The following is a 13,551-nucleotide window of genomic DNA, read 5'->3' on the forward strand; positions in this document are numbered from 1 at the left end:
TGACTCTGGAGGAAGACGACGGCTCCACAACCGCTGAGAGTTCTGGGAGACGACTCTTTTTCTTGAGGAAACTTCGATCCTTCAACGTGTGCAGCAAGATGTTGGAGATGTTCTGCCAGTCTGTTGTGGCCAGCAGCATCGGAGCCGGAGACACCAACAGACTTAACAAACTGGTTAAGAAGGCCGGCTCCATCATTGGCTGCAAACAAGACATTCTGGAACAGGTGGTGGAGGAGGAGGACACTGAAGAAACTATTATCCATACTGGATAACAAGGACCACCCTCTCCACCACCTACTGCAGGGACAGACTGATCCAGATACAGGAGATCATTCTGCAATAAGACTTTATAATAAATCACCTCAGGCCAGATCATTCACAAGACTATAACACCACTACACTACTGTTTAGTTTAGTTATAATATAATATTATTCTATTTCATTGTATATATCGTGCATTTTTAAATCTAATATTTTTACTCTTTTATTCTTATTTTATATATTGTGCATTTGATATTTGCATTTAAAATTTAAGATTTTTATTCTGTTATTTTTATCTGTACCACAATTACTGCTGTAGCCTCGCAGGATTAATAAAGTATCCATCCATCCATCTATTTATCCATCCATCTATCCATCCATCCATCCATCCATCTATCCATCCATCTATTTATCTATCCATCCATCTATCTATCATCCATCTATCCATCCATCTATCCATCCATCTATTTATCTATCCATCTATCATCCATCTATTTATCTATCCATCCATCCATCTATCCATCTATCCATCCATCTATCCATCCATCTATTTATCTATCCATCTATCATCCATCTATCCATCCATCTATTTATCTATCCATCCATCTATTTATCTATCCATCTATCATCCATCTATCCATCCATCTATTTATCTATCCATCTATCTATCTATCTATCCATCCATCTATCCATCTATTTATCTATCCATCCATCCATCTATCCATCCATCTATCATCCATCTATCCATCCATCTATCCATCCATCTATTTATCTATCCATCTATCTATCTATCTATCCATCCATCTATCCATCTATTTATCTATCCATCCATCCATCTATCCATCCATCTATCATCCATCTATCCATCCATCTATCCATCCATCTATTTATCTATCCATCTATCTATCTATCTATCCATCCATCTATCCATCTATTTATCTATCCATCCATCCATCTATCCATCCATCTATCATCCATCTATCCTTCTATCTATTTATCTATCCATCTATCATCCATCTATTTATCTATCCATCCATCCATCTATCCATCTATCCATCCATCTATCCATCCATCTATTTATCTATCCATCTATCTATCCATCTATCCATCCATCCATCCATCCATCCATCCATCCATCCATCCATCCATCCATCCATCTATCCATCCATCCATCCATCCATCCATCCATCCATCCATCCATCCATCCATCTATCCATCTATCCATCCATCCATCCATCCATCCATCCATCCATCCATCCATCCATCCACCCATATTTTTTGGGGCTATAGTAAAATACCCAAATCTATAATTTAAAAGATATCTTTTGTGATTCTTCAAATGTCCAGTCTGTTCTCAGAACATTAATCAGTATTTTGATGAGTGTTTCATTGTTTACGAATGGGACATTTTTTTCCGCTTTTCTCTGTTTTTAAACAAAGTGAAGTGAATATCTTTTGATTTTTGACTGCTGATCAGACAAAACGCTAGAAGTTTGATGACGTTAATCAGTGAGCTGCATGTTTGGAGCTCCAGACTTAATTTACCACTCTTGATAGATTACTGTAGTCAGAAAAAAGAGAAGTGTGTTTGTATGTAAGAGAGAAAAATGAGTTAAAGCAAAAACATATGCATGAGAATATATCTTTTTATTGATCCATTAAATGTTTCATAAATGACAAGGTCCAGCCCTGAAGGGCTTTTGACATGTGATGATAACATTTGACACAATGATTATGATTAGGGCGGCACATATTAATTAAATCATGTCATACATAATAATAGAAGAGTTTGTAAAGCTACATGATTAGATTACTGAACTGAAACCTTCTGGTTTCCTGTTTGCACGGACACAGAGTTTTCCTCGCTGAAGTATTTCCACCTATAAAGCTGTAGACATGTATAAAGGATTTAATATAAAGCTGTAGACATGTATAAAGGATTTAATATAAAACTCATTCATTTAAATGGGCACAGAATATATATGAGCACTCAATATCTGACAGCAAAACTAATCAACAGCTTTACGTAGTCAAATGTAATTAATGCAGAACTGCTATTCTGCATACTGTCTTAACGTTCCTCTGTGGACAAAGGTTGGTATTTGACCTTTGACATCCTGGCCTTGTAGATGACCACGGCACTGATCATGCCAACAGCTGCGAGAAGACATCCAGCGATGAACACCAGGTTCAGATTCAGGTGGAGCGCTGGAGAAACAACAAGCACCATGTTTTAACTTGATCTGGTCCAAAGTGGCTCAAACAAGTGAAGTGTGCTGGTAACAAATAACCTTTCTCTGTTTTCATACCTGAGCTTTCGCTGCTCTCCGCTGATCTCTTTAAGCGCAGGGGACCCTGGGAAACGAAGTGCCTGGCACTCTCCACGGCAACCTCTCTCTTTCTGTGGTGGTGATGCGGAGTGGCTGGCGTTGTGGAGCTGATGCATCCCTCAGAGAACCTGGTGTTGGGTGACCCTGCTTGACACATCAGGACTGTGCAGCTGATGTACACCTGAATGAAACAGAACACGCTGTCATCACACCAGCAGACGGAGCGACAGCAGAGCTGTGCTCAGATCCAGTTAAAACCTCCGCTCCACTTTGCATCTCCACGACAGTCAGTGACGTCCACCTCGTCCTCAAGTCCATCCGTGTCAAGTGGTTCAAGTTTATTTCTTAAAACGTCGTCAGCGCTGAGTTTATTAGAGACGCACTTTTTCTGTCACGATCGTTAGACATCAGATTCACAATGTGAAGCCACAGGTTGTAACAACCAATCAAGTTCATGATAACCACATTCAAACATGAATTTAAAAATAAATACAATGTTGTTCTATAAAAGGTGAGATGGGAAACAGAATGAGTTTCACAAAACATGTCAAAGATTACGTGTTTTTGTTGACAAGTTGCTTTTCTTGAATTGCTCAACTAATCTTTCTTGAAAAAAAGTCTATTTCATTTAATATTCTACAAAGTCTGACATTAATTTAAGTACATTTTGTTTTTGATCAATTATTGATGTGATAAGCGTCTCAGGTGTTTTCAGAGAGTTGCTTCTCCTCTCTGATTGGTTGTTATGACCTGTGGCTTCAGTACAAACATGTGTTGCTTCACATTGTGTGTTATACCTGATGAAGATCCATGACGGAAACATTGTGCCTCTAATAAAGTTCACATGACTGCACCTGTCCACCAAGTGTGCATTGATTACCACTGAGTAAAACTAGTCAGATAAATGAAAGGACATCATGAAGTGGACCTATTCGTTGAAGCATTGAGAGATTTCCCAGAGACATGAACAGTCCTCTGCTCCGTTCTTTACCTGATCATACATGCCGATGAACTTGAAGGCCTTCATGCTGAACCTGAATTGTCTCGGGTGGGAGGGGGAATGGGTCTGAACGGTCGGGTCCACGTTACACCTAGTCAGAGCAAAACACAACCAAAAGATGAGACATGTTGCCTTTGTTACTCTATGCCTTACAGCGGATGCTGCTATAGGGGCAGAGGTATTGTTCTATTGGTATTCACACAATAAGAAAAGTACTATAGGTTATACAAAAGATGAAGTCAGTGAAGCATTGACTTCTACATCCTGACAGGGTGACATTACACAGAAGAGCCTCTAAAGCAACAATCAAAGAACTCATCTTTACAAGTGCTTTGTTATGCCCTCTATTGCCACTAGGGGGTGTGTCCATGCCTACCCATTCTCAATGATGGAGTAGGTCCGCTGGGAGTTCTGGTTGTCATATGGTGAAGCTCTGCAGGACTCCACAAACAGCACGGTGTTGTTGACGGAGGAGGTGGCCTCTATCTGCATGTAGATCCTGCTCCCTATTTCATACACCACCGGGTATGACGTTGGATTAACCATGGTTTGGTATTGGTCGTTAGGATAGAACTCAAACTGGTAGGTGAACCTGCCGAAGCCCTTGTCCCACACTGAGACGACGGGCCTGTGTGCTGTGAAGGCCAGTGTCACGTTTCCACGTTTGGGGTACTGGCAGTAGAACTGCACCTCCAGCAGGTGTTTCCTGGTGATCACGTCGGCTATGTTGTCAAACGTGCTGATTTCATTCTTGAACCTGAGGTAATCCCCGTCTTCCTGCAGAGTGAAAAAAGGTTATGTATTCAGTCCTCATACTGCGAGATAAAGGCAACACCAACGACTGAGAGAGAAGAGCAGCCGGTAACACAAGCCTGCGTTACCTCGAGCTCGGTGCCACAACCGCTGAGGGGGATGTCGGCGAAGACGTAAGTGCTGTTGGAGCGCAGCCTGCAGGCGGTGTTGGCGGCGTCGTTGAGCCGCAAATGATCCTCATGGAGTCCATGGAATGAAGATTTCTCAACCTCTACTCTCATCGTGGACTCGGTGCAGATCACATGGGAATTAACTAGAAGAAGAGAGTGTTAGAAAATACACATTATATACCAATGGTGTACTTATTTACAGGGGGCAGTAATGCCAACAAGAAATTCAGCAACGTTCCAGCAGACAAAGACGGCGAGCTGGTAAACATTGATGTGAACAGTTCATGATTTAAAATACTTTGTATGAGGAAGGAAAGGCACCCAAGGCCACGATACACACAACGTGTTCTAATGAATGTAAAGATGGCTTTTGTTGGTATACTAGGAAACTCCACAGGACACCTTCAGGTTGTGTTTCCATCAACAAGAAAGTGAAGTTTCTTTACAGTTCTGCTGGTTTGGTTTCACTGTGTATGAACAGTGAACGTGGTATTTTTGTGTAGAGCAAGAATTTTTCGCATCCAATGACAGCACTGAATTCTGTCTGGTAGGAAGGTTTAACCAATCACAGCACTTTATAGAAGTGCACGTCTGGTGGCTTTTTAAACTCGCCAGCCATGCAGCCAATATTTAACTTTAACTGAGCATTTAGCGTGTGGTATACTTGGTGAAAATACACACCATTACAGCTGTACTCAAACAACAAAATGTTGACATTAAAGTAGACTCACCTTGCACCCTCCGAACTTCTACCAGAACACACCTCATCTCGGACTGATAGACGCCAGACCTGAGAAGCATCAGTGAACGCTGATTTAATGCCGGTTACTCTTTCGGTTAGGCCGATAGGTCATGTTCAAATTATTACTGGTGGTTTTGGCTCCTAATTGTTTAATCTCTACCTTGTTGCTTCAGAGAAAAACACCAAACACAGAGAAATGTCACTCACTGTGGAGATGGGGTGGCGTGGTGATTGTGACTGTGATGTTGTGTGGTGGCAGACCTGCAAAAAAATGTGTTACAAAGTCAAACCATGGCTTCACACACACACACACACACACACACACACACTCACACACACACACACACACACATACACACACACACACACACATACAAATTCTCTCTCAAGGAAGCCAAAGCTTACCATCGGTTAGTCACCGCTTCAACAGCAAAGCAGATCGGGAAAAAGTCCCCCAGGTTATCTTGGATAGGCGTCCACCTGATGACGAACTCCCCATGTGTGTTCCTCTCCTTGGTGATGTTCAGTGGGCCGCTGATGATGATGTCATGTATTCTGTGTGATAACAAAGCAAAGAAAGCAGAGATTTATTGACTCTTTCCGCTCTGATGTTATCTCACGCGCCTCAAGGCAACACCGTTCACGTCGGCTCTCACTCACGTTGCTTGTGACGCTCGTGCTCTGACTCTGATCTCCACTTCTCTGTCGACCTCTGCATGGAGGCGAGCTCCGTTTAAAGGTGTTGGGGGCAAAAACTCTGGCAAGTAGAGTCCATCCTGACACGAGGGAGCAGGTGGGTCCACTGGAGTTAAAACATAGAAGATTCATTTAAGTTCCAAAGTGCAATAAGTAACTTATACTTAAAAACGACACTTTGCTGCTGTCTGTTGATCAGAACTTCAAAGCTGTCTCAGTAAGTATCGCTGATTTCTATCAAAGACAAATGGTCTGCTGGCTGTAGCTGTTCATGTTGTTCATGAAGAGAGTTTAAGGAGACATGTTTTTACAGGACAGAGACGTTCAATGTTGGGAAACTACATTCACAGGCAATAGTTTAGTGAATAAATAAAATGTTAAAAATCTAAAGCTAGTTTCTGGTCAAACTGTTCTCAGAGACTCCTGACTTTAAGCTTTCTAAAATAATGTCTTCTGCCACGTGTAACATCTCATTAAAGTGTTGCAGAGCTGCAACATGAAGCAGCTTTTAGTCTTTTTTGTGGATTGGCTCATTGAAGATGCTGTCACACAATAAAAAGAACTCACCAAGAAAGGAGAACTGCAAAGGTAGTTTACTGAGTGCTGCTGTTGTTGGTGGTGCTTCTGTTGTTGTTGGTGCTGCTGTTGTCGTTGGTGCTGCTGTTGTTGGTGGTGCTTCTGTTGTTGTTGGTGCTGCTGTTGTCGTTGGTGCTGCTGTTGTTGTTGGTGCTGCTGTTGTTGGTGGTGCTTCTGTTGTTGTTGGTGCTGCTGTTGTTGTTGGTGCTGCTGTTGTTGGTGGTGCTTCTGTTGTCGTTGGTGCTGCTGTTGTTGTTGGTGCTGCTGTTGTTGGTGGTGCTTCTGTTGTTGTTGGTGCTGCTGTTGTCGTTGGTGCTGCTGTTGTTGTTGGTGCTGCTGTTGTTGTTGCTGCTGCTGTTGTTGTTGGTGCTGCTGTTGTCGTTGGTGCTGCTGTTGTCGTTGGTGCTGCTGTTGTTGTTGGTGCTGCTGTTGTTGTTGGTGCTGCTGTTGTTGTTGGTGCTGCTGTTGTTGTTGGTGCTGCTGTTGTCGTTGGTGCTGCTGTTGTCGTTGGTGCTGCTGTTGTCGTTGGTGCTGCTGTTGTCGTTGGTGCTGCTGTTGTCGTTGGTGCTGCTGTTGTCGTTGGTGCTGCTGTTGTCGTTGGTGCTGCTGTTGTCGTTGGTGCTGCTGTTGTCGTTGGTGCTGCTGTTGTCGTTGGTGCTGCTGTTGTTGTTGGTGCTGCTGTTGTTGTTGGTGCTGCTGTTGTCGTTGGTGCTGCTGTTGTCGTTGGTGCTGCTGTTGTTCTTGCTGCTTCTGTTGTTGTTGCTACTGCGACCCATCTCTTACGCCTCACAACCAGTGGAGCCTTGATTGATTGGGTTCCATCAGTGTAGCCCAGAGTGATGGGCCTTTGCGGGAAGTCCTCCACCACCATCTCAAATCCAAAAACTTTGGGGTTGGCAGTGGATCGATTGTAGTGTAATGTGCAAGAGTCCTGACGATGTGAACATTTTGAAGTTAAGTGAAGCAAAGCATCAGTGAAGTATTGAACAATGTATTAGGACATTTACTTTTCAACTAACCTGATCTAAGGTGAAGCCTGAAGGTCGTTCACACCGGCCACATTCTACATTTCTGATATTTCCATATCTGCATCGAACTTTGTCGCCATCAGGATCAAAGGACATCAGCTCATATGTCCGTGGGCAGTTCTGAGGAACTCTTGAGTGGACACATGAACATGAGTCATTAACATGAGTCATTAACACAAGTCAGTAACACGAGTCAGTAACAGTCTTCTAGGCCAACAATCAGCTGGATAGCTACACAAATGAAAGAAGTAATAAACCAGTGACATGCTGGTAGAGGTGCAGTTCATAACATTTTAATATTTGTAATTATACTGTAATTAATAATTAAAATAGAAGAATACAATTTGATTATTTATTTTGGCTGGAATGTCATACAAATGTTAAAGTAAGTGAACATTCTTATTATTGGAAGAAATCATTGAATTAAAATCATTTTTTTACGAATACACTATTTTCCAAATGATTCTGATATGTTATGATATCATATTTTTGTGTTGGCAGACAAACTGTAGGATACAGATTGCAGACCATGTTTGGCTTTCAGCCCCTAAATGTATTTGAGGACTGCCACGGTGTCTGTTTAGTTTTTGTCCCACTGGGAGGCGGTGAAGTAGGACATTATCCACAGTTTCTTTAACAAACGGATTGTAGCTTAGCCTAGCTGTTTCATGCTAACTGCAGAGGACTTACCTTAGGAAAGGTAGAATGGCAATGTCTGGTGACCTGTTTGGTTTTCCAGTGTCAGATCTTGATCCCAAATCCACAAAGGTCTGTAGTCTCCATTGTGATGCCCAGTTACGCGTTGGGATCCAACAGCAGCTAGCAGCCCTGGTATGTGCATCAATCAAAGACACTCTTGAAATACTGCACCGAACACTGGCTGCTTTTTATGATAAGATCAAGAAATACAATATTCAGCATTGATAGGATTTAAGGGAAGAAGAATAAAACTCACCTTAATTGAAAAGGTTTGTCACTCCAGACGATTCTTGTGTCGACTGTTTCAGTTTCACGCCATTGTCTGTTGTTTTGTGGTGCATTGGTGCTGTTGTCAATCGCACCTCTCACACTGCTGGAGACAGATCCACAGTTGCCTCCGGAACAACTCCAGTAGTGGGAGGACTGAAACCAATCAAAGGTCGCCCTGTTGCGAAATTCCACCTGTGGAAAAAGATCCTCGAGTTAAAGACGGTTGCTCTGCTGAAGATAAGGACATTCTAATGAATTACATTTCTGTGTATTTTACTCTATAGTGATATCCATTTAAAGAAGGGTGTTCATCTGTAATAATCATTTCAACAAATCAACAAATGTAGTTCAAGTTCATATCTTAGGTTTTTATTTGAAATCATAAAGAACAATATTATTGCAATATGTCCTCGGATCTTGAGATGAGTTAAAGAAAACGTGAATGGAAACCATAATGACAACAATAATGATGGAATGTTCACGTCTAGATTAATAAAATCATTGTTCTCATCAAGCTTTTATGATTTCTTCTTCTTCTCTTGGTGAAATAATTATTATTTAAAGGTTAAAGGTCATCCCTTTCAGCCACGGGGGAATTCCACATTATTCTCTTTTTACCTGAACAAGTTATAGATCACATATTAATCATAAACTGGACTCGGTTATTTTACATATTATTTTTTTCCTGTGATTTAAATAAAATGTGGATGTGAAGTTGTTTTTTCCGGCATGTAAAATATCAAAATATCTTGTAAGCAACATCCGGGAGAATTTAACTGTTTCAGAAAGGAAGATAGTTTTTAATAAAGTAATAAGTAATCATGATAAGTAACAATAATACATTTCATGTAAATATCTTTTATGTACTCAAAATCTGAGCATCTCTCACCCGAAATGATCCGTCAGGGTTTCTGTCTTTGACGCTGAACGTCACGGTTCCCCCAAAGTAATGAGACGCAGACACCAGTGGGACCAGGAGCAGCTGAAGCAGGAGCACTGAAGCCATGATGCCCTCAACTCAGTATGTCTGGAGGTTCTCTACCACTCACATCCACCTGCAGCATCATTATATATACGCTCTAGCAGGCTGATCGGATGATGGCAGTCCTTTCAAGTTTCATGGAATGCACACGATGTGCCGGAATAGGCTGCAAAACTGGTTTCACAACGTATTTTACTGTCAACGCCTGGAACGGTGCCAAGTTGCCCGAAAACGGTACAACAATACAATAATATACCTTCCTCTTCCTGTAACAACCCAAACAACCAGATTCTCTACATCTCTCATCACAGAGGAATGATATTGTGCAATCAAAGCGTTTGGCTTCTGTCTTCCTCTCAGCAGCATCACGTACATGTAAGCAGCTGCTTTTAGTGCTAAAGAGACAATTAACCCCAAAAACCTAAAACACACATATTTCCTCTCAGCTGTGTGCTATTTATCAATCTAGATTGTTTTGGTGTGAGTTGCCCAGTGTTGTAGAAATTGTCCGTAGAGATGTCTGCCTTCTCTCCAATATAAAGGAACAACATGACACTCTGCTCACAACAAGAACTGTGGAATATCTCGAGTAACTGATTTCTGCACAGAGACTTTGCTGTTGAGTTTTCCAAATGTAAGCTGTGTGTCCGGTGCAGCGCCTGCTTTACTGCTGCAGCCGCACCGATCCGCCTGTTGATCTCCTGCTCCATCTTACCCTCACTCGTGAACAAGATCCCGAGATACTTAAACTCCTTCGCTTGAGGTAGGCTCTCCGTCCCCACCTGGAGGGAGCAATCCACCGGTTTCCCGGCAGAGCACCATGGCCTCAGATTTGGAGGCGCTAACTCTCATCCGCCGCTTCACACTCGGCTGCAAACCGCCCCAGTGAACGCTGGAGGTCACGATCCGAGGAGGCAAACAGGACCACATCATCTGCAAACAGCAGAGAGGTGATCCCGAGACCCCCGAACCTGACGTTCTCCACCCCCCAGCTGTGCCTAGAAATCCTGTCCATGAAAGTCACGAACAGGACCGGTGACAAAGGGCAGCCCTGGCGGAGGCCAACACCCACCGGGAACGTGTCTGACTTATTGCCGAGAATGCGGACACAGCTCCTACTGCAGTCGTAACGGGTCTGGCACCCCATACTCCCGCAGCACCCCCCACAAGAACCCCCGAGGAACCCGGTCGAAAGCCTTCTCGAAGTCCACAAAGCACATGTAGACTGGTTGGGCAAACTCCCAGAACCCCTCCAGTAGTCTTGCGAGGGTAAAGAGCTGGTCCACTGTTCCACGGCCGGGACGGAATCCGCACTGCTCCTCTTGAATCCGAGGTTCGACAAACGGTCGGAACCTCCTTTCCAGCACCCTGGCATAAGCTTTCCCCGGGAGGCTGAGTAGTGTGGTACCCCGATAATTCGAGCACACTCTCCGGTCCCCCTTTTTGAAAATGGGAACCACCACCCCGGTCTGCCATTCCATGGGCACTGATCCCGACCCCCATGCGACACTGAAGAGGCGTGTCAGCCAAGACAGCCCAACAGTGTCCAGCGCCTTCAGCATCTCAGGGCGGATCTCATCCATCCCCGGCGCCTTGCCACCAAGGAGCTTTTTGACTACCTTAGCGACCTCTGCCAGGGATATGGGTGAGCCCCCCCTAAGGTCTTCAGGCTTCAGTCTCCTAGCACCCACGTCCACAATAGAGGCTTTGAACATGGTCCATTCGGATTCCATGTCCCCAGCCTCCCTCGGATGTGTGAGAAGTTCTTCCGGAGGTGGGAGTTAAAGACCTCCCGGACAGGGTCCTCCGCTAGACACCCCCAGTTCACCCTCTCTATACGTTTGGGCTTGCCGGGTCTTTCCAACCGGTTCCCCCGCCATCTGATCCAACTCACCACCAGGTGGTGATCAGTTGACAGCTCTGCTCCTCTCTTCACCCGAGTGTCCAAGACATATGGCCAAAGATACGATTCCAAAGTCGATCATTGATCTCCGGCCTAAGGTGTTCTGGTACCAGGTACACTTATGAACCACCTTATGTTCGAACATGGTGTTCGTTATGGCCAAACCGTGGCTACCACAGAAGTCCAATAACGAGACACCACTCGGGTTCAGATCGGGCAAGCTGTTCCTCCCAATCACCCCCCGCCAGGTTTCTCCGTCATTGCCCACGTGAGCGTTGAAGTCCCCCAGGAGAACTATGGAGTCGGGAGGTGACGCCCTTTCCAGGACCCCTCCCACCGACTCCAAGAATGCCGGATACTCCGAACTGCTGTTTGGTGCATCAGCACAAACCACAGTTAGAGCCTTACTCCCCGCAACCCGTAGGCGCATGGAGGCGACCCCGATGCTTGTCCCTGCGGGTGGTGGGTCCACAGGGCGGCTGCTCCATGTTGTTTCTTCGGGCTGAGCATGGCCCGGCCACCAGACGCTCGCCGACGAGCTCCCCTCCTGGGTCTGGGTCTGGGAGGGTGCCCTGGTTTCCCTGGTCCGGGCGAGGTGGCTGAAGACCATGGGCTGCTTATCATCAGGGTTATATTGAACCACTCTTAGTCTGGGCTCTCCCCTGAGACCTGTTTGCCTTGGGAGACCCTACCAGGGGCTACTGCCCCGGACAACATAGCTCCCAGGATCACTGAGCCACTCAAACTCCTCCACCACGTTAAGGTGGCGATTCGCGGAATTATTTCTTTCTAAATAAATAATGTAATTATTATGATGTGATGTTTATACAGTAATGAATAATCTCCTTCTTTTGACTCTAACTGTAAAATCATTTCTGAATATAATAAGGTAGCTGTGTTTAGCGTATAAAACAATTGTTATTTAGCAGCTCTCTCACGGTAGAAATAATCTACAAATATGTCGTAGGTGAATTAAAGATGTGCTGTTGGAGATGTGCCTTTGACAGAAGCTAAACATAATAAATCAGGAGGTTTAGTTTCCTGTAACAGTGAGTTGGTGACTGGAAACCTCGCCTATGTTCTTTAAACAAACACTGAAGTGATGCCAGATCACAATCCAACCCAGTTTTCACCTGCAGATGTATGTAGCTTTGAAGGATGAGGGAAGTTCCATCACTTAAGTTTATTTATGTATATGAGTCACTGAAGTTTGATGATTCATATTTATATGAACTTTTGTTCTTCACAACACAAATAATTTCAAATAATTTAATAATAAAGTGACACCAAAAAGCCTTAATCAATTTGACATTTACACTAAATGTGTGTTTCAAACCTCGGAGGTAACAGAATGTGAATATGGCGTGTTGACCTTCACCTGATAATAAACAGGGTCAAGAAGCAAGTCATTGCACTAATGCACAAACAGCCGAGAACAGTCGTTCAATCAGATCCTTCATCAGCACGTTCTTATCTTGTGTCACGAAAAGTAATATTCAAAGGCGTTTAAAAGAAGTATTTTTATTTTATTTTTGATTGTATGAAGAGAACACAACACACTTCTGAGCACTTCAGATCATTTTGACTATTTGGATGGTTTTACTTGACTGTGTCACAATCTCATATTTTGTATATTTCCAGTTATACAAGAAGTAATAATGTTTCATGTTCTTTCATTTCCTCCTCCAGTTGATGCCAAAATGCACATTGTCACATTCTCATGTCAGGAGTGAAACGTTTTTAATTATTAATAATAATTACAAAATGTCCTTGTGATTACTGCCATAAGCATGCTCCACCAGTGCACACACACGCACACACACACACACACACACACACACACACACACACACACACACACACACACACACACACACACACACACAATGTTCCACTGAGACCTTGCCAGGAATATTTGTCAAATTGTACTTGCGAGCTGTTTACTGTGAACGTCTGCTGCAAATCACCTGCTGGGCCTGTTTTCTGTCACGATAAGAAGTACCGTCACTGCACCTTAACTAAGTACATGTACTGAGCCGAAGTACATTTTCAACTACTTATTCTGTATTTAAGCTGTGCAGTTTTATGCTACTATATACTTCTACTACACTCCATGCTAGAGGAAAATAGTGTTCTTTTTA

At 43.6% G+C, this 13,551-nt stretch overlaps 1 protein-coding gene across 3 annotated transcripts; it reads right to left on the minus strand.

The window, feature by feature from the left end:
• Positions 1 to 1,889: 1,889 nt before the first annotated feature.
• Positions 1,890 to 9,560, minus strand: LOC306696488 (uncharacterized protein). 3 transcript variants are annotated; one of them, XM_079160120.1, is made up of 17 exons: positions 9,415 to 9,560; positions 8,512 to 8,717; positions 8,247 to 8,384; positions 7,548 to 7,686; positions 7,187 to 7,459; positions 6,989 to 7,003; positions 6,731 to 6,748; positions 6,520 to 6,568; positions 5,917 to 6,058; positions 5,662 to 5,811; positions 5,464 to 5,517; positions 5,246 to 5,304; positions 4,473 to 4,657; positions 3,968 to 4,368; positions 3,583 to 3,682; positions 2,571 to 2,772; positions 1,890 to 2,469 (listed from the first exon to the last, which is right to left on the minus strand). In XM_079160120.1, the coding sequence occupies exons 1-17, from the start codon at positions 9,529 to 9,531 to the stop codon at positions 2,333 to 2,335; spliced, it is 2,385 nt and encodes a 794-aa protein (XP_079016246.1). In that variant the 5' UTR covers positions 9,532 to 9,560; the 3' UTR covers positions 1,890 to 2,332. The 3 variants fall into 3 exon arrangements, with proteins under 3 accessions (XP_079016246.1, XP_079016245.1, XP_079016244.1); XM_079160119.1 differs by lacking the exon at positions 6,989 to 7,003 and having other exon boundaries at positions 6,520 to 6,897; positions 7,294 to 7,459; XM_079160118.1 differs by having other exon boundaries at positions 6,520 to 7,459.
• Between the last annotated feature and the right edge of the window lie 3,991 nt (positions 9,561 to 13,551).

The sequence above is a fragment of the Pholis gunnellus genome (assembly GCF_910591455.1).
Source record: "Pholis gunnellus genome assembly, chromosome: 1".
NCBI classification, from domain to species: domain Eukaryota; kingdom Metazoa; phylum Chordata; class Actinopteri; order Perciformes; family Pholidae; genus Pholis; species Pholis gunnellus.

Bases quoted from the DNA above. Each gene is read 5' to 3' on its own strand.
- LOC306696488 (XM_079160118.1), bottom strand. From the start codon at position 9,531: ATGGCTTCAGTGCTCCTGCTTCAGCTGCTCCTGGTCCCACTGGTGTCT. The intron at 3,683-3,967 runs GTAGGCATGGAC...TGCTCTGACTAG, and splicing joins TACTCCATCATTGAGAATGG to GTGTAACGTGGACCCGACCG. The intron at 2,773-3,582 runs GTAAAGAACGGA...TGTTTCATTCAG, and splicing joins TCATCGGCATGTATGATCAG to GTGTACATCAGCTGCACAGT.